The sequence below is a fragment of the Mirounga angustirostris genome, unplaced genomic scaffold (genome assembly GCF_029215605.1).
Source record: "Mirounga angustirostris isolate CCGP_5_RB_7025 unplaced genomic scaffold, mMirAng1.0.hap1 SCAF_1, whole genome shotgun sequence".
Lineage (NCBI taxonomy): Eukaryota > Metazoa > Chordata > Mammalia > Carnivora > Phocidae > Mirounga > Mirounga angustirostris.
The window spans coordinates 45740353-45760385 of NW_026991709.1; the positions used below are offsets into that span (position 1 = coordinate 45740353).

Genomic DNA, 20033 nt, shown 5'->3' on the forward strand with positions numbered 1-20033 from the left:
TACTGAAGAACAAAGGTATGAAAGATAGAATTCTCACTGGAAAAATGCAAACCAGAAAACAGTGGAACAGCAGATTTAAAGTGTGGAGGGAAAAACATCAACCTAGAATTCTATACCTTATGAAATTATCTTTCAAAAAATGCAGCAAAAGAGAGTCTTTTTCAGAAACATAATTCAATGGTGCTAGATGTTTTTATAATATAAGCATGAATAATTCTTATAATTTTAAAAAATTAACTATATTCCACAAGTATAATAAATATTCTATAAATAAGTATGGATGTGTCCAGAGTAAAAAGCAGCCAAGTTTGGGGTTATTAAGCAGAAGGAAGATAGGTATAAAGACAATACTGTTATTTACTTCAATGGGTAGAGCCTCACCACAGATGAAGGTCATGTGATATCAGGCAGAAGAGAGGGAAGAAGGCCTTGAATAACAACGGAAGAGTTTAGATCCATATGACAGATTATAAGGAGCCCCTGGAGTTTTCTGAATAGAGAGATAAGAAAAGTGGTAATTGAAGATATATTAGCAAATCGTATATATGATAGAGAACAGATAGTATCATATAATTGAAACAAAACTCAGGGAAGTTTCATTAAAAAAATTTGTGCTTATAATTTCAATTCTAGATAAGAAGAAATCTACCTTCCTCGAGGACAAGGACTCCCCCAGTTACAAGGTCTTGCGGTGGATCATGGGCCAGGAGCCTGGGTGAAAGTGGTATCTAGAGGACAGCCACTTCTCCCTACTCCCCACCCCTTATCATCTGCTCTGGAGCATCCCTGCATTATCACTGTCTCCTAACCAAAACAACAATTTGATAATTAACACAAAAGTTAAGGAAATTCTTCAGGTAGGAAAAAACAGAAGTTTTCTAAGACAAAATTTGGTAAGGTGATCTTGAAATGACCTTTCAAGTCTATATCCAACACTATAATGCACTTTTGCCTTTAGCTTTTGTCTTTTGTCCCCCTTGTCTACATAGAAAAGAAATCTGGGAACAAATTAGGCTCTCCATCATTCTGTGGATTAACAAGAAAAACTTAAGACAAGAAATTACAAATTCCTTTCTAGAATTTTTTTTTTAGTAAGTTATCACCACTTACTGAAAATTAGTCATTCATTCATTCATTCATTCATTCATTCATGTAGACTCTACACTCAACGTGGGGTTTGAACTCATGACCCTGATCATTACTCATGATCAAGAGTCCCATGCTATACCGGCTGAGCCAGCAAGGTACCCCTCCTTTTTAGAATATTTTAATAAAGTACCTAAACAATTGAGTTAAAAATGTTAACAATCACCAAAAGGGACCTAGAACCACTGAGAATTTCCTAACTATAGTTAGAAGAGTAAGGCTAATAACCAACACAGCCTAAAATAACCAGAAGAGCACAAAGACCAAATGATAGCTAACTTGAACATCACACAGGAGAGCTTCTGTGATTCTTGGCAAAGGCCCATTTTTTAAAATACCCTGGCAATCATTTTACCTTATCCTGCTCCACACCAGGTTCTCTGTAGACAGTCCATCTCTGTCCATCATCACTGTATAGAATTTTGTAAGCTGACACATAGTAATTGTGTTCCACCATGGTGGAGCCAGTGGTTACAATGCCTGGGGAATGGAAAGTTGCCTTCATTAGTGCACATGGTCTGATCCCTAAAGTCTGTTCAGCATTGAAGCACAAACACCTAAAGTACACTGTTAAAACATTTTTGCCAAAAGCATGTTACCATCTCTAAGTGCAAGGTTTCATTATAACAGCAACTAAATCCTTGGTTTTGTTCCCTTGTAAAGATGCAAGAATTAGGGCGCCTGGATGGCTCAGTCAGTTAAGCGTCTGCCTTCGGCTCAGGTCATGATCCTGGAGTCCCGGGATCGAGTCCCGCATCGAGCTCCCTGCTCAGCGGGGAGCCTGCTTCTCTCTCTCTCTCCCCCCCCACCCCGTCCCTTCCCACTGTTCATTCTCTCTCTCAAAAAATAAAATCTTTAAAAAAAAAAAAAAAGTGCCAAAAATTATGGGTGCACATAAGGAAAGGACTATTCTATTTTGACAGCTTGTGTTCATATCACTGTAAAATATATCTCACCTACCAAGTAACAATGACTCCCTGGGAATGAATGGATTAAAACAATTATTTTTTCCAGTACCATATCAAAATAAATCTTTAACAAAATTACCTAACCCAATTCTAATAAATTATTCTGACCATTTGATAAACTGCTCCAAATAAATTTGTATTCAGCACATGAAGAATATTATTTATAGCACTTAAAATGAACTCCTTGAATATAAATTTCTTTTAATGACTCTAAGAGATGGTTATTTCAAATGTCAAGATCACTTAATTGAAACACTACCTTTAAAGAATCTTATTACAATGAAAAAGAAAAGCTAATAAAAATCAAATACCAACTTCTTTCCTCGGCCACGTTTTATAAAACCTTCAGGAATATTTAACACCAGTAAAGAGAACTTAAAACCATACAATTAAATCTGCGGTGACCTAATTTTCTATGAAAATCTTAGATGTCATCAGGTTTCCAAACAAAATCAGAACTATAAATCATTCTAGAAAATTATGTCTCTTAACCTGTTATCTTCTTTTCTTTATTCAGATCTATTTGTAACCACTGATACTCATCAGTGGCAAAAGCAGCCCAAGGAGGCCCAGGTCTCTTCAGCCTGGCCTTTTCGGGTTTCCAGCTGTTCTCTTGGCCTGTGTGGTCAGTCCACTCCAGCACAGATGATGCTGTTATCTGAGGATCAGCAATCACACCAGATTCCATCCCCAGTGTTCCATAACAACCTGAAAGAAAAAAGACAGTAATTTGGTTTCCAGATAAAAATTCACAATCTGTATTATTTGCTCAATGGAAACTTTCTATTGTACATGCAATTAACATACACTATGCTAGTAATATACTGTAATAGAGGAATTTCAAAAGTAGGCAAATGTTTCTTGGGTCCATGTCTTTGTGTCTCATCAGGCAATGTACATACATATTTATTCACAAGCAATAACCATCAATTTAATGGCAATACATTATCCTCTCCCTGGGACACTATCTCCAGACCAGTGAATGACTCACTCCCTATTGCCATTAGGTGTTTGCTCAGATGTCACATTCTCCACGAGGCCCTACCGTGACCCCACTTAAAACTCCAGACCAGTCCCTCCTGCATTGCCTATCCTCTTTCCTTATTTTTCTACACCTTCTATAATATTATAAAGAGTATATCATATGTAGTAATTTATTTATCCACTGTTTACTGTCAATTTCTCAATACCAGTATTTAAGCTCCAAGAAAGGAGGATTTTGTTTCTTTTCGCTCACTTTTGTTTCACTAGCACCAGGACTGTGCCTGACAAATCAAAGGCACTCAATAAGTATTATCTGTTGAATTAATTACTCCTTCAGACGTATTAAAAAATCAACTTTCCTAAGTAACTTTCCTTGCTTACATGAGCATTTCCCTATTAATATAAAACCTCCAATTTATTCCATCCATTATATTATCATGACATATAGGAAGGTGCAAAAACAAAACAAAACAAAACAAAACAAAACAAAACAAAACAGCAATTGGCATATTGCATGATAGTTTATAAAATATTAACTATTACACAAATTATAATAAGTTATAAAGTCCATGAGAGGCTTACCACTTGTCTTAAATGTAAAAAGACTTGTAGATAAGTGTCCCCTGAAAGACAGAAAAGTTGTTCTTGGTGACACTCATATATTGACTTCCCCATATTTGTCTTAGTAAAACTTTTTCTTCTGTTTTTGTTTTACTGTATAAAGAACTAAGGATATTCTATGGCCACATATTTGACAACTGATGCTGTTCTTAGCCAAAAAAAGTCTCATTTCAAAGCAGAACAACTTCTGAAATCAGCAGAAACAATTTTCTACAAGTATCTAGTGCCTGTTTCATACATGAAATGTGCAAGTATGCCCACGTAACCTTTAATATGTACTTATTTATCTTTCATTCCTCAAACTCCTCTGCATCATTTGCTTTTGTTGCAAGTACACTGTAATTCCCAGAGAATGAGGCTTAAGTTTCCTGGGGGTAAAGGGAAAAAAAGCTGGCTACAAACAGGAGAGACTGCATCTGTTATAGGATATAAACAGCTAAGAACAAGTTTCAGTGTTACAATGCAACACGCATCTGGATTTCAAAGTAACAGGCAAGTAAATGCAGTTGGGGAGAATGGAGCCATGGGACACATGACCAGTTTACCAAGGACTCTAAAGAACCTGGGGGGATAAAATCATCAGTGTCTGCTCCTGCTTTAGCACAAAACATTCAAAGCATTATTACAAGTGGATGCAACCTGTCCTTCTTTTTTTCTTAAAGTATGAAAGAAAGAACTGACAAAAAAAATTATTTCTAAAGGCAGAAGAGGGGAAAGGAATGATAAGGTCTGCATAAAATCATCTAGAAGAAACCAAGAGAAGGAAAGGTTGCTAACTCTATACCAGGGATGGGCAAATGATAGCTCGCTCATGGATGGCCTGTTTTGCATGGCCAGTGAGCGCAGAATGGTTTCTACACGTTTAAAGAGTCTTATATAAACCAAGAAAGAATAAGTGACAGGGACGGGTGGCCCGTAAAGCCTAATATATTTGCTAGCTGGTCCTTTACAGGAAAAGTTTGGTGACTCCTATTTTATCACAGTCATGGATATGGATCATGCTCTCATCTTCTGAATGAAAACTGGCCTAGAACCTCTGAAGAGAAGCTGGTTTCAGTTAGGCTTAGTATTGTCTAGAGGACTGAGCCCATGTGACAGGCAAGATTTACTAAAACAGATTCCAAGTATTACATTTCTATTTAATGTTTCAACTTTTCCTGCTTTTGATGCCTAGTCTATGTTTCATAAAACAGATCACTGTAGTGACTATAAAAATACACTCTTCAAATATTCTCTTTGGAGGAGAGGAGGATTCATAATATGACTACCTCTGATTTACGTCAAAATTTAATTTATATTCAAGAGTATTTCAGTTATCCTCAATCCATCCTAGGTCACACTGGCTGTAAGAAACAGAGCAGTTATGCCTTCTACTCTTTAAAATGCAGTAAAAATTTGGCCACAGACTTTTAGAGCTTTACTCTAGACATTTTCAACATTCAGAAAAGAACAAATCATCCTTCTAAATGACTCCCGGTGCAACCCTGCCTGTCCTCTTCAGTACATGCGGACAAGGAGCACACAAAAATGGGAGGGCTAATCACACAAATGTTATTTCTTGAACGCCGTTAACAGTGATGTTGCTGAGGTCTAACTAGCTGCTGTCCCACCCCTGCCCCACACCCTTCCTTATATGACCAATAACATATATACTTACACCACAGACGTGACGTTGTTGGCCAAAGAACTCTCATAGTATGGGATACCTTTACTAATTACAACACTGATCTGGCCACCCAAAACGTCTGACACTACTCCTGCGTGCACACCAGCCATGCACAAGGGCGAGGACTTGAGGAAGGAAAAACAAAAGATTAGTATTTAATTTTCTTTTGATAAGTTATGAACAAGACACTTAGGCTTCCTCAAGAAATGAGTTGACCGGGGCAGTTTTCTCAGTAAACACAGGATTACCGATGTGGTAACAGAGTACAGACTTGTAGCACAAGAAGAAGAATAAAACATCACATCCATGATAAAAAGAAATACTTCCTAGAAAATAAATCGAGACGAAAGATACACACAAGGTACATCAACATATTCTGGAGTTAAAAAAATGAAAAGTTCTATCACAGCTTGAATGTAAGTCTACGTTACTTAGACTTACATCTCTATATCCATGAGGGACTGTTCCAGATATCTCAGCAAAAGGAAGCAGACAACCAGCTGGGCAGTACTTACTGTGAAATAAAAACAAGTTAAAGGGTATAAAATAGTTCTGTACTTACTGGGGGAAAAGAACAACAACAAAAAATCACATATTCATTTCTCAGTTCATTCAAATACTATAATCTCACTACCCTGAGAAGCACTACTTCTAAAAAGCCCTTTCACACTTTATTCCATCCATCCATATAAAACATCTTCACCCACATATTTAAAATACTGTGTCATATTCTACATACTGCTTTATTTTACTTCATAATGAATGGCAGACATATTTTTACTATAAGACCTATTCATATTTAACAGCTACCTGCTATTCTATTTTGTGGATAAACCACAATTTATTTCACCAACCCACTACTGATCAAATGTGACTTAAAAATGTTTGGCATTCAGTCATGTATTCACTCACTCACCCACCCACCCACTCAACACATTTACCCAAATGTCTAGTATGTTGTCTGTTGAGTGCTGGGCTGTGGTAGGTATTGGGTTTACAAACATCAACCAAATAAATATGGCCCAGTCTTCCCTGGGTTTACGCTCCAGAGGTCAGGGGGAAGACATTAAACTAATACTTCAATGAGTCATTAATCAGATTATGATTCTACGAAGAAAAGACACTCCATGAAATAACCCAGAGGAAGCAAGCTTAATAAAAGTAACACAAACATTCAGCAAATTTACTTTGTGCCAGGCGGCCTTCTGAGTACCTCAGGAACCCACACAAGAACCCTAATGGTAGGTATTAGTATTATCTTCATTTTACAGATGAGGAAACTGAGAAACAGTGTGCCCAGGTCCCATAACTGGTAAGTGGCATATGGGCTCCAGAGTCGATGCTCTTACACAGGGCTCTGCACTGCCAAAGTCAGGAAATGGGGCTCTGAGGAAGCAAAGCCTCAGTGAAGGGAGGGAAATGCAGCCTAATGGACGGAACAGTGTGCCCATGAGGTGAGGTGGCCTGTGTGTGTCTTCAACTGGGACGACCAGTGCAGGCAGAGTACAGTGATACTGTAAAACTAAAAGGTAACAGTAGTTTGAGAGACGGTTGAAGAGGTGGGCAGGAGTCAGATCGTGCAGAAGCCTTGTGAGCTAGGGCGAAGAGTCTGGAATATATTTCTAAGTAAAAATGGGAAGTCAATAAAGGATCTTAAGGCTTACACACACATTTCTGAAAAAGATTATTCGGGCTCCCGAGAAGAAAGAGACTGGAAGGAACCCTGAGGAGAAGCTGAGACCTCAGTGGGCTGGCGGCGCAGCGGCCCAGGCAAGAGCAAACGGCAGCTTGCCTGTGGGTGGGGATGCTGGAGCTGAGAGCAGAGGCTCCAAGACCCGGTGGCAGGGCTGTGTGCCAGACACTGATGCCAGAGTCACCTCGGCTCACCGGGATCCTCTGTAAGTGCTGACGAGCACACCCATCCCACAGACAGAGAACTATACTTGAAGACAAAATAAAGGTTGCTCTTTGAGGAACGGTAGCAAGTTGGGGGGAGGTGAGTGAGACCAGTCTTAGAAGATGAGAATAAAGCTGCCAAGCAGAGAGGAGTAAAGCAATTCCGGGTAAAAGTTCTGAGAGCTCAGAGCAGTGTCAAGAATCCGTAAGTACAGGGGCACCTGGGTGGCTCAGTAGGTTAAGCGTCTGCCTTTGGCTCCGGTCATGATCCTGGAGTCCCGGGATCGAGTCCCGCATCGGGCTCCCTGCTCAGTGGGGAGTCTGCTTCTCCCTCTGACCCTCCCCCCCCTTAGGCTCACTCTCTCCCTCTCTCTCTAAAATAAATACATAAATAAATCTTAAAAAAAAAATCCATAAGTACATAAGATGAGACTGGAAAAATGATCCAAGGACTACCTGGGAAGGATCCTGAAACTTAGGCTAAGAAATCTGGATGGCATTTTGTCTTAATAATAAGGAGCTCCTGAAGATTTTAAAGTAGGGGAATGATCAGGCATTTATTTTAGAATGAAACTTGGCAGCAATGTGAGTGGCAGAATAAAAGCCAGCAAAGGTTAGAAATGGAAAATCAAATAGAAGGGAATCCCAGTCCAGACAAGAGACAAGGACATAAAGCAGGCAAACAGTAGCAGAAATGCTGCTTGGGCAAGAACACTGAAGAATTCTGTCATAGCCTAAATCGTTCTCTTCCCTTTTTTGAGGAAAAAAAAAAAGTTAGCTCCTCTAACTTCATTAGCAGTTTTGCCAGATTTTGAAAAGCAACTAGTTCTACTTTTGAAGTATACTGAAATTATACTTTCGTTATAGAGAAGATCCAAATGCTACAATTAGAGCAAAATTTAAATATGGTAACTCAATGGCTTTAAATAAGCTCTAATTTATTGACGTCTTACAACAATGATTATCTGTCACACCTGTGACACATATATTAATGTACATTAAACCTAAGTGTATAAGAATAATGATGGAGTAGTGAAGAGTAACATTTAAGGGGAAAAAAAGTCACAAATATCGTCATACCTGAACTCAGGTTCCAAAAAACTGGATGCAGTGTCTAAACAAGTAATTAGATCTAGAAAAACAAAAATAAAAAACGGATTCAATAATACGTAGGCTTACTCTTTCTGAAACACCAACTCTTTCCAAATCCCAAATGATACTGTTCTAAATTTTAAATCTCAACAGCTGTCAAAGTAGGACTAGTAACTTCTTACAAGTTTTTGTTAGTCATGATTTCTTTTTGATTTTAAGTATCTTGATTTCTGGGGCTATGCCTCTCCAATACGGTTTGTTACCACATCACCTCATAGAGTCCTGTGTGTACATATATACATATATACACACATACATAAGGTACACAGGTAAGTATAAATATATAGACTTAAAATAACTTCTATAAAATACAGCTCCTGAAAAAAGAAAAATAATTACATAACTAAAAAATGATCCTTTACTAGTTATACACAAGGAAAACAATGACAAGACAGATGAATTAATTTTGTTACTCTAAGGAACTGAAAGGATACTGAAAATCTAGGAATATATTTCTAAGTAAAAACGGGAAGGCCAGGACCAGCAGCACCAGCAACTTCTGCAAACTTAATAGAAATTCAAATTCTTGAACACCATCCAGACTTACAGAATCTCTGGGAGTGGAGACCCAAAAATCTGCTTTAACAAGTCCTTTAGTTAATTCTTAAGCACAGTAAAGTTGAAGAAACAATGATCTAAATAAGAAGGAACTCTAAAACTCAACATTTCTATCTAGAAATCAAATCTGAATAAGAGCTAACCTGTTTCATTAAGACTTAGTTCGTAAGCTGGGTAAAAGTGGCGGCCTGGTCCTGTCTCAGTCTTGTTTTGTACCTGTGCTGGTTTCCTGCCATACTAGCCGCCTTTGGTCCCTCTGGCACATGCTGCCCTCTCGATTATGGAATGATTTTCCACTGTCCCTTAGCCTTGCTGGCTTAACTGTCACTTCCTCACAGAAGCTGTTCCTCATCTTCACAAGTCAAACACCTTTCACACATAGTAGGCACCTAAGATTTTTTTGGTTGTTTTAATGAGTAGGTGACTATTACGTGTTCTCAAAGTACGAAGTGTTATGTAAGAAAAATCCACTAATGCAGTTGTAGGATTCTAAGCAACATCATTTTATGATGCCTGGTCTATGGACAGAGAAGGCTGTCAGTCCTCACCTTTGTTTGGTCAGCAGCAATCACAGCATTTGGCATAACAGGAGGCTTTCATTCAACATTTATTGAATAAATGGATGAATAACAGTTTGTGACTGTTAGCATGTTTGGCTAAGTACAATCATGGACTAACTTGTATGGAGGTAAACCTATAAGGCCCTAATAAGGCAATCCCAAAGGTAAGTGATTTCACATATAAATGCCTGGCCGAACAAGTGTGCTAAGGGTGACAATACACTGAGGAGATAATACCCCACAGGATCCTAGCACACTGATGGCATGCAAATAGTTAATTTTTTTTTTTTCTTTTGGTCAGAAAGAGAGAGAGAGCACAAGCAGGTGGAATGGCAGGCGGAAGGAGAAACAGGCTCCCTGCTGAGCAAGGAGCCCGATGCAGGACTTGATCCCAGGACCCTGGGATCATGACCTGAGCCGAAGGCAGATGCTTAACCGACTGAGTCACCCAGGCACCCTGCAAATATTCATTAAATTAATGGCCACCACAGCAAGCATAGATAATGAATGGATTATTCTATAATTCTGAAGAAAGTACATGATTATCACCCAAATGAAATGTATCTTGGAAGAACTCAGCACAACTGTTAGACCAACAGGAAAGTGATATTTTGAGAGCAATTACATGATTAATGGATTAATACACCACAGGCCCTTGAATGATGATTAAATCTGTGTTTTAGGAGTTTAAGAGAATACACCTGGATAGGGGTTCACGACTACCTGGCTGAGAGAAAAGCAGACATACTAAATCACCTATACCCTGGTTATTCCTGGCAATCTAATAGCCTGGGATGCAAAGGTACCTGTGTGGTCCAACGTGGCCTCAAAACCACAAGACGACTGCCAGCTGGCCCCATTATTTTCAGGCCACATGCTGGAATGCTGGTCAACTACAGATATACTTGATCAGGACAGGGTTTTATTCTAAGTCCATGCAAATGTATGCAACTCACTTGACCACTGCTTTCAAATTCCATGGGGGCTCAAAAGAGGTCCCTAGGAGGAAAATAGGAATTCAAAATGGACAGCTATGAGGAAAGCCAAGAAGACTAAAGACAGAAAATCATGATTACAAATACTGAGCTTTATAACTCCACAGAGGCAAGGAAAACCTCAAGCCTGCAATTAAGATGCTTTAAAACGTGTCTTTCCTGAAAGCTTTTCCCAAGTAAACAGCCTTCCAGAAAACCATTATTACTACAAGGCTCCCAGCTAATAACACAGCTTAGGCAGGATGAATACAGCTCAAAAGAAACCATCTGCCTCAGAGCCTTCTGATAGCAATGTATAAAAAGTTAAAACAAATGGAACAGAAGTGAGAGTCCAGAAATGAATTCTAAATTTAAAGCCAACTGATTTTGATAAGGATGCCAAAACAATTCAGTGGGAAGGAAGAATAAGTCTTTTTAACAAATGGTGCTGGGACAAGAGGATATCCACATGCAAAAGAATAAAACTGGACCCCTACCTGTGATCCCATACAAAAAGTAAAGGGGATCTAAATTTAAGAGCCAAAACTATAACACTCTTAGAAGAAACTGTAGGTGTAAATCTAGACCTTAGATTAAGCGGTTTTCTTAGCTATGATACCAAAAAAACATAAGTAGCCACATAAAAATACATAAATTGAATTTCATCAAAATTAAAAACTTTTGTGCTTCAAAGAATGCTATCATGAAAGAGAAAGATAATCTGCACAATGGGAGAAAATATTTGCAAGTCATATAATCTGATAAGGATCTAGTACCCAATAAAGAATTATTCCAACTTGATTTTAAAAAGACAACCCAACTTAAAAATGAGCAAAGGATCTGAATAGACTACTCCAAAGGAGATATACAAATGGCCAATAAGCACATGAAAAGATTCTCAACATAACTAAGTATCAGGGAAATGCAAATCAAAGTCACAATGAGATAACACGTTATACGCACTGGGATGTCCAGAATCAAAAGGAAGTGGAGAAAAGAAATTGGAACCCACATGCACTTTTTGAGGGATTTTTAAATGGTGTAGCTGCTTTAGAAAACAGTTTAGTAGTTTCTTAAAAAAGGGTAAGGGTGCCTGGGTGGCTCAGTCAAAGTGTCTGCCTTCAGCTTAAGTCATGATCTCAGGGTCCTGGGATCGAGCTCCACGTTGGACTCCCTGCTCAGCAGAGAGTCTGCTTCTCCCTCTTCCTCTGCCCCTCACTCCCGCTCATGCTTTCAATCTCTGTCTCTCGCTCTACTCTCTCTCAAATAAAAATCTTTAAAAATAATTAATTAATTAATTAATTTGAAAAGGGTAAACACATAGATACCATATGACCTAGCAATTCCACTACTAGAATATACCCAAGAAAAATGAAAATGTATATCCATACAAACACCTGTACACAAATGTTTATCAACTAATGAATGGATCAGTGTGGTATATCCATACAATGGAATATTACTCAGCCACAGAAAAGAATGAAGTACTCATACATGCTACAACATGACCTCTGAAAACATGCTAAGTAAAAAGAAGCCAGCCACGAAAGACCACACATTGTATGACTCCATTTATATGTAATATCCCAAATAGGTAAATCTATAGAGAATAAAGTAGATTAGTGGTTACCTAGGACTGGAGAGGGAGAGATTTAAGGGGTAGGGAATGGGGAATGACCACCAGTGACTACGGAGCTTCTTTTGGGGTGATGAAAATGTTCTAAAATTGACTATGGTGATGACGGCACAACTGCGAACATACTGACAACCAATGAATTGTATCTTTTGAGTAGGTGAAATGTACGGTAGAATAAAACTGTAATAAAAACTTTAAAAATGAAGAAAAAGAAGCTATCACAAAAGCAGTAACACCCTTCCTTTATAGAGAGCACATGTGCCTTGAGGGAAAAATAAAGCCTGGAAAAAGGGCTGGGATTGGCAGTTTGCTTGTTTATTCATTTGTTCATTCACTCACTCAACAAATACTTAGTATGTATTATGACCAGGTGTTGTTCTAGGTACTAGAGATAAAGCAAAGAACACTCAGACAAAAATCTCTGCATATAGGAAGTGTACCCTATGTGAGGGATAAGAGAAAACAGTATGAATGAGAAACAGACATATTGTTAGCAGGTGATAAACACATTAGAAAAAATAAGGAAAGACAGGTAGGAAAAGTTAAGGGGTTGCGATTTTAAGTAACACAGTCAGGACAGACCTTACTGAGAAGGTGGCAGGTAAATAAAACTCTAAAATAGGTGAGGGAGTGAGGTATGTGTGGGGATAACACAGAATAGGCAGAGGAAGCACACTTAGCATGTTTGCTGCCACAGGAAACAAGGGAAAGACAATTAAGAGAAGTCAGACGAGGAATGAGAAGCCATCTCCTATAGGATCCTGGAGGTAAGGACATTGAACAAAGTGAGATGAGACCTTCATTTTAATAGGATCATACTCACCACTGGATTGAGAGTAGGTTGAAGGGGAGAAAGGACAGAAAGAAAGGTCAGCAAAAAAATCTCTTGCCATAACTGAGGTAGGAGTAGATGGTGACGTGAATGGGAGTGGCAGTAGCGGAGGTGTTGAGATGTGGTCAGAAGCGGATATATGTACATACAGACTCTGAGAAGTGGCTAATGGATATAAAGTTGGAGAGACTCAAAGACAATGCTAAGGTTTCTGGCCACAGCAAATTAAAAGATGAACTTATTTTATGTAAAGTGCTTAGGCAGTGATTATAATAGTAAGTAATGATAAAGTACTCATTGTCAAGTGAATTGTCACAGTGGACCCACTGGAAGATGTCCTGTAACGCCAGAAAATCAGTGGTATGTTCAAAGTGCAAGGCAGTATATAATTTACTCCCTTCTCAACTAAGAGCGTCTGTATGGGATTTAAAAAATTTTCTTAATCAAATATTATACATAAAAAAAGAGTATTTATAACAAATATATTACTACACAAAACACTAAACATACAGTGTACTTCATTGGGGTGCTCTGGGCCATAGAGAGTAGCAGCAGTAGGATGCAGAATGCCCTCAGGGGTTCTGCTGAAGCTGACTGGTGTTCTATTCTTTTCCTTGTGCAGCACGAAGGAGAATTGGCATCCATAGTGTAGATTCTACACGAGTCTTAGCAGTACAGTCTAACCCAAAGTGAGTGTAATTATAATTTCTCTAAGAGCCTCCCTAATATCTGCTGCCTTCCTTAACCCTACAAAGCTTTCTAGATGAGGCAGGCTTCAGGTGGGGTTGTGAAGGCAGAATAACGTAATTGTGACAACTATGAGAAAATACAAAAACAAAGGCAAACCAATAGTCAACAACAGGACGAAAGATTTCAAGGTTTTCTTAATGAAAACACCAACATCAGATATTCTAAGATAGCTCCCAACTTAGTAATATTACTATCAGCCATAATCAGTATCCTATGCACAAGTTTTTTTTTTAATTTAAGTACAAGTAAACATTTTTCTAATACATAATAACTGCATAGGCTGGGAAACTTTATAATTGCCCCATGAAATATTTATTTAAATATGACATCTAATGTTAACCCATAACATCACAGAAGTATGATAAATATTTTATAAGTTCACAAATCAATTAAAAAATAGCATATTGGTTACTATCTCAGAAATATTTTTGATTGATAGCACTGGCTATTTCTGAGACTACAGAATTTTGAAATAGATTTTGATTTTCCCCCAATACTCTGTTTTGTGTTACTGAATGAATTAAAAAAACTCTCAGCAATGTTAGCACTGACTATATTAGCTGCTGGATATAATTTTTATCCAGTTGAAGCCATTCACTTCTAAAGGAGGAAGCCCGAGTGCCTATATTTATTCTAATTCAAGAAAGCATGAAGTACAATAAGTTACTATATTTATTTAACCCAAGAAGAAAATAAATGAAGACGAGGCATATTCTTCTCCTTTATTTACTCTAATATTCTTTAACAAATTCCCCATAGCCTGAAGGAATATGAAGTCATGCCTTCCTAATTCACACTTTGTCAGCAACCTTGCACTGAAAATGTGTGATAGCTACTTTGTTCAAGTCCTAGAGGATGCAGGACAAGATTCATTTTGTTGCTCCAGCCAATATTACCATGTGACCTTGGGCATAATTCCTTGTTTCCATAATAGGAACCTGGTATTAATTTGTACCATCTGCCATTTAGTGAAGGAAATTTACATATGTAATAGAACATAATTTATTGTGATTCAGAGTTAAGTAACATTTACTCAGTGACAGCTACTGTAAGAGGCATTTTATATCTTCTCTCCTTTTACATACTGAGAGTAGAGATGAAATTTTAAGTTTCTCTTAGAAATATTACAATGCCATCTATGGAAGTTGAGTCTACAGTAGGATCTCAGATGAAAATAGTCAATGCTTTCTTATGGATGATGCAGGCATGACTCAGTTGCCTAACAATGTAGTCAGGCTATAAGGTACATATGATGAATCAAACCCTCTTCATACCTAAGTTCCTGTATATGTACATTAAAAAACAAATACAAGAATATTAAAAGTCAGTATAAGATATTAAAATCTAAGATTTTATATAAAATATGTAAGATATTAAGAATATTAAAAGATTATAAAACATTAATATTCTTCTGTGACCTACACAGTATCTAGGGCACTAATGAATACATTAGTAAGAGCAGCAGTGAAAGAACAGGTCACTGGATAACATAAAACACTACACAAATGCGAACTCAGTCCCCTCACAACATCCTTAACTCACTAAAATTGAAACACATACAAAACACTAAAATTGTTAAAGCCCTTCAGGTTATCTGTCACTTGCAATAAATTCTAAACCACAAACTGAATCACCTCTTTGGGTTAACACTCTCTTAACAGATTGTTTTTCAGTGCTCTTTTTCTGCAAAATTGTTAATACTTCATTGGTCAGCACCTTTCTTCTACAAATTGATACCAAAAACCATATTTTTCTGTATGTATATTACACAAACATAATACATACTCATTTGTGTGTAAATAAAAACAAATCTAAAAATATGCATGTAAGCTGAGACTTCATTAATAAAACCTTACTTAATAGTTTAAGAGTTTAAAATGTTTGACAATAACAACGAGAAAAATTAGGGACACAATAGAAACACTAAAAATAGAAACCTAGCTAAATGTAGTACTCAAAACAAAAAGATTTCTATAAAATTACTGTATAATTAAGGTAGCAAACAATCTTAAGTAACTCATGCTCTATTTTTAAAACCAAAAGCATCCCATGAAAAAAAACCCAACAAAACAAAACAAAAAATCAAAACAACCAGTTACAGAAATCTGGACTCTATTAGAAAGTAGTTCTATATTCTGCCCTGTTTCATTTACAAGTTGATTTAATCTAATGTAAGATGTTAAAAATGGAAAGTATTTGGCAAAAAAATGTTGTTAAAGAAGGTAGCAATCAGAAAACTTTTAAACTACTGGTGTTAATTCTAAAAATAACCTAACACAGTTTGGCTATTGTGGACATTGCTTCTATGAATATTGGGGTGCATGTGCCCCTTCTTTTCACTACATCTGTATCTTTGGGGTAAATACCTAGTAGTGCAATTACTGGGTCGTACGGTAGCTCTATTTTTAACGTCTTGAGGAACCTCCATACTGTTTTCTGGAGTGGCTGTACCAGCTTGCATTCCCACCAACAGTGTAAGAGGGTCCCCCTTTCTCTGCATCCTCATCAACAACTGTTGTTTCCTGACTTGTTAATTTTAGTCATTCTAACTGGTGTAAGGTGGTATCTCATTGTGGCTTTGATTTATATTTCCCTGATAGCTAGTGATACTGAACATTTTTTCATCTGTTAGCCATCTGTATGTCTTCTTTGGAGAAGTGTCTGTTCATGTCTTCTGCCCATTTTTTGACTTGATTATTTGTTTTTTGGGTGTTGAGTTTGAGAAGTTCTTTATAGATCGTGGATACCAGCCCTTTATCTGTAATGTCATTTGCAAATATCTTCTCCCATTCCATGCGTTGCCTCTTAGTTTTGCTGTTTCCTTTCTACATCAAAAACTAATGATGTACTATATGTTGGCTAATTGAACATAATAATAATAAATAACTTAATATACATCAAAAACAATCCTGTCAAATAGGAATAGTTCCCAGGCTCAGCTGTTCGTAAGTTGTAAGCAGATGGTTCTCAGATTCTAAGGGGTCAGCAGGCAATGAATAAACAAGTGTCTGTGAATTCCAATTAGAAAGCTCATTAATTTTTACACTGGCTCATTTTATTTCATATGAAATTTTAAACTATTTACTATTTTTCTGACTAAAAAAGCACAAACATACAAAAGCATGACCACTACAAGATTCTGGACTGGTAAAATCGGAAATAAAGAGGTTTAACATTAATTTTTAAGTGATGATGTCATGTTCTACAAAAGAAGTATTGACTATCACTTCTCAGCTGCATGTGTACACTGAGACACGTACATCCGCTCCCACCAATTTATGGCACATAACAAATAGGGGCTGCCTTGAAGGATTTGAAGCTTTCAATGCAAATACAGATAGGTCTTCTGAGCTCATTGTTCTATAACTAAAATAACTTAAACATTATTCCCAGAGTCATCCTACAAATGTTGTGTTTTCCCTAGAAACTGGCTAATGGTGAACAGATTCAAAACCAGGTATTTGGATTACTCACCTATAAAATTTATCTTTCAAGTCCAGTGGTAAATGTTGTTTTTAATTTAACATTTTAGAATGAAAATGTCAGTCTACTTTATTACTATACTAGATAAAAATATCTGACTTACTGACTCTGGACCTCTGAGTAACTGGTTTTGCTTCTCTAAGTAAGACCAGCAGTAACTTAGGAGTTTCTCTCAATAGACCTTCTCACCAGTGGTTGTCTGGATGTCTAGGATGTCTCTAGGGTCTACATATTTTTTCAATTCTTAAATAAAAATTTCAATTTCAAGGATGCTTTTTGTGCATCTTTTGAGAGGATCATATGGTTCTTGTCTTTTCTTTTACTTATGTAGTGTATCACATGGATTGATTTGCAGATGTTGAACCACCCTTGCGGCCCAGGAATAAATCTCACTGGGTCGTGGTGAATAATCCTTTTGATATACTGTTGGATCCTATTGGCTAGTGTCTTGGTGAGAATTTTTGCATCCATGTTGATCAGGGATATTGGTCTGTAATTCTCCTTTTTGGTAGGGTCTTTGTCTGGTTTTAGGATCAAGGTAATGCTGGCCTCATAGAAAGAGTTTCGAAGTTTTTCTTCCATTTCTATTTTTTGAAACTGCTTGAGAAGAATAGGTACTAATTCTTCAAATGTTTGGGAGAATTCCCTGAATTCCTGGCCCTGGACTCTTATTGATTGGGAGGTTTTTGATTACTGCTTCAATTTCCTTGCTGGTTATGAGTCTGTTAAGATTTCCTATTTCTTCCTGTTTCAGTTTTGATAGTTTGTACGTTTCTAGGAATGAATTCATTTCTTCCAGATTGCCTAATTTGTTGGCATATAGTTGCTTCTAATATGTTCTTATGATGGTTTGTATTTCTTCAGTGTTGGTTGTGATCTCTCTTTCATTCATGATTCTATATTCTTTTTGATAAATCTGGCTAGAGGCTTATCGATCTTATTAATTCTTTCAAAGAACCCACTCCTAGTTTTGTTGATTTGTTCTATTGTTCTTTTGGTTTCTATTTCATTGATTTCTGCTCTAATCTTTATTAATTCTCTTCTCCAGCTAGGTATAGGCTTTATTTGCTGTTCTTTCTCCAGCTCCTTTAGGTGTAAGGCTAGGTTGTGCATTTGAGAACTTTCTTGTTTCTTGACAAAGGCTTGTATTGCTATATAATTCCCTCTTAGGACCATCTTTGGTGCATCTCAAAGAGTTTGAACAGTTGTGTTTTCATTTTCATGAATTTTTTAATTCTTCTTTAATTTCCTGGTTGACCCATTCATTTTTAGTAGGATGCTCTTTAACCTTCATGTATTTGAGATCTTTCCAAATTTCCTCTTGTGATTAAGTTCAAATATCGAAGCACTGCGGTCTGAAAATATGCAGAAATGATGCCAATCTTTTGGTACCGGTTGAGACCTGGTTTGTGACCCACTATGTGATCTATTCTGGAGAATGTTCCATGCGCACTTGAGAATAAAGTGTATTCTGTTGCTTTAGGATGGAATGTTCTGAATATACCTGTGAGGTTCATCTGGTCAGTGTGTCATTCAAAGCCCTTGTTTCCCTGCTGTGATCTGCTTCGATGATCTGTCCATTGCAGTGAGTGGGTATTAAAGACCCCTACTATTATTATATTATTATCAATGTGTTTCTTTCATTTTTTTGTTAATTGGTTTATCTAATAGGCTGCCCCCTGGCTAGGGGCATAAATATATATTTTTTAATTTTATTATGTTATGTTAGTTACCATACATCATTAGCTTTTGATGTAGTGATCCACGCTTCATTGTTTTCGTATAACACCCAGTGCTCCAGGCAGTACCTGCCCTCCTTAATACCCATCACCAGGATAACCCATCCTTCCACCCCGCTCCCCTCTAATACCCTCAGTTTATTTCTCAGAGTCCATAGTCTCTCATGGTCCATCTCTCCCACCGATTTCCCCTTCATTTTTTCCTTCCTTCTCCTAATGTCCTCCATGCTATTCCTTATGTTCCACAAATAAGTGAAACCATATGATAACTGACTTTCTCTACTTGACTTATTTCACTTACCATAATCTCCTCCAGTCCCATCCATGTTGATGTAAAAGTATTCATCCTTTCTGATGGCTAATATTCCATTGTATATATGGACCACATCTTCTTTATCCATTCATCTGTTGAAGGGCATCTCGGCTCTTTCCACACTTTGGCTATTGCAGACACTGCTGCTATGAACATTGGGGTGCATAAGGCCCTTCTTTTCACTACATCTGTGTCTTTGGGGTAAATACCCAGGAGTGCAATTGCTGGGTCGTAAGGTAGCTCTATTTTTAATTTTCTGAGGCACCTCCACACTGTTTTCCAAAGTGGCCCTACCAACTTGCATTCCCACCAACAGTGTAAGAGGGTTCCCCTTTCTCCACAACCTCTCCAACATTTGTTGTTTCTTTCCCTGTCCATTTTTGCCATTCTAACTGGTGTAAGGTGGTATCTCAATGTGGTTTTGATTTGGATTTCCCTGATGGCTAATGATGATGAACATTTTTTCATGTGTCTGTTAGCCATTTGTATGTCTTCTTCAGAGAAGTGTCTTTTCATGTTTTCTGCCCATTTTTTGACTTATTTGTTTTTTGGGTGTTGAGTTTGAGAAGTTCTTTATAGATCTTGGATAACAGCCCTTTGTCTGTAGTGTCATTTTTTTTTTTTTTTAAAGATTTTATTTATTTATTTGAGAGAGAGAGAGAATGAGAGACAGCATGAGAGGGAGGAGGGTCAGAGGGAGAAGCAGACTCCCCGTGGAGCAGGGAGCCCGATGCGGGACTCGATCCCGGGACTCC

The 20033-nt window shown here is 37.5% G+C and overlaps 1 protein-coding gene across 15 annotated transcripts in view; it reads right to left on the reverse strand.

Moving 5' to 3' along the window:
• The window catches only part of DCBLD2 (discoidin, CUB and LCCL domain containing 2), an 803840-nt gene that overhangs the window by 40448 nt on the left and 743359 nt on the right, over positions 1-20033 (reverse strand). For all 15 annotated transcript variants that reach the window (XR_010409667.1, XR_010409722.1, XR_010409603.1 and 12 more), the window contains 6 exons: positions 8362-8413; positions 5827-5899; positions 5377-5510; positions 3681-3721; positions 2607-2822; positions 1502-1626 (listed from right to left, as the gene is read on the reverse strand). Coding sequence is in view for 11 of the 15 variants with exons in the window: in XM_064587077.1 (XP_064443147.1) it covers positions 1502-1626; positions 2607-2822; positions 3681-3721; positions 5377-5510; positions 5827-5899; positions 8362-8413 (641 nt within the window). In the remaining 4 variants the exon portion in view is untranslated. The remainder of the gene's footprint in view (positions 1-1501; positions 1627-2606; positions 2823-3680; positions 3722-5376; positions 5511-5826; positions 5900-8361; positions 8414-20033) is intronic.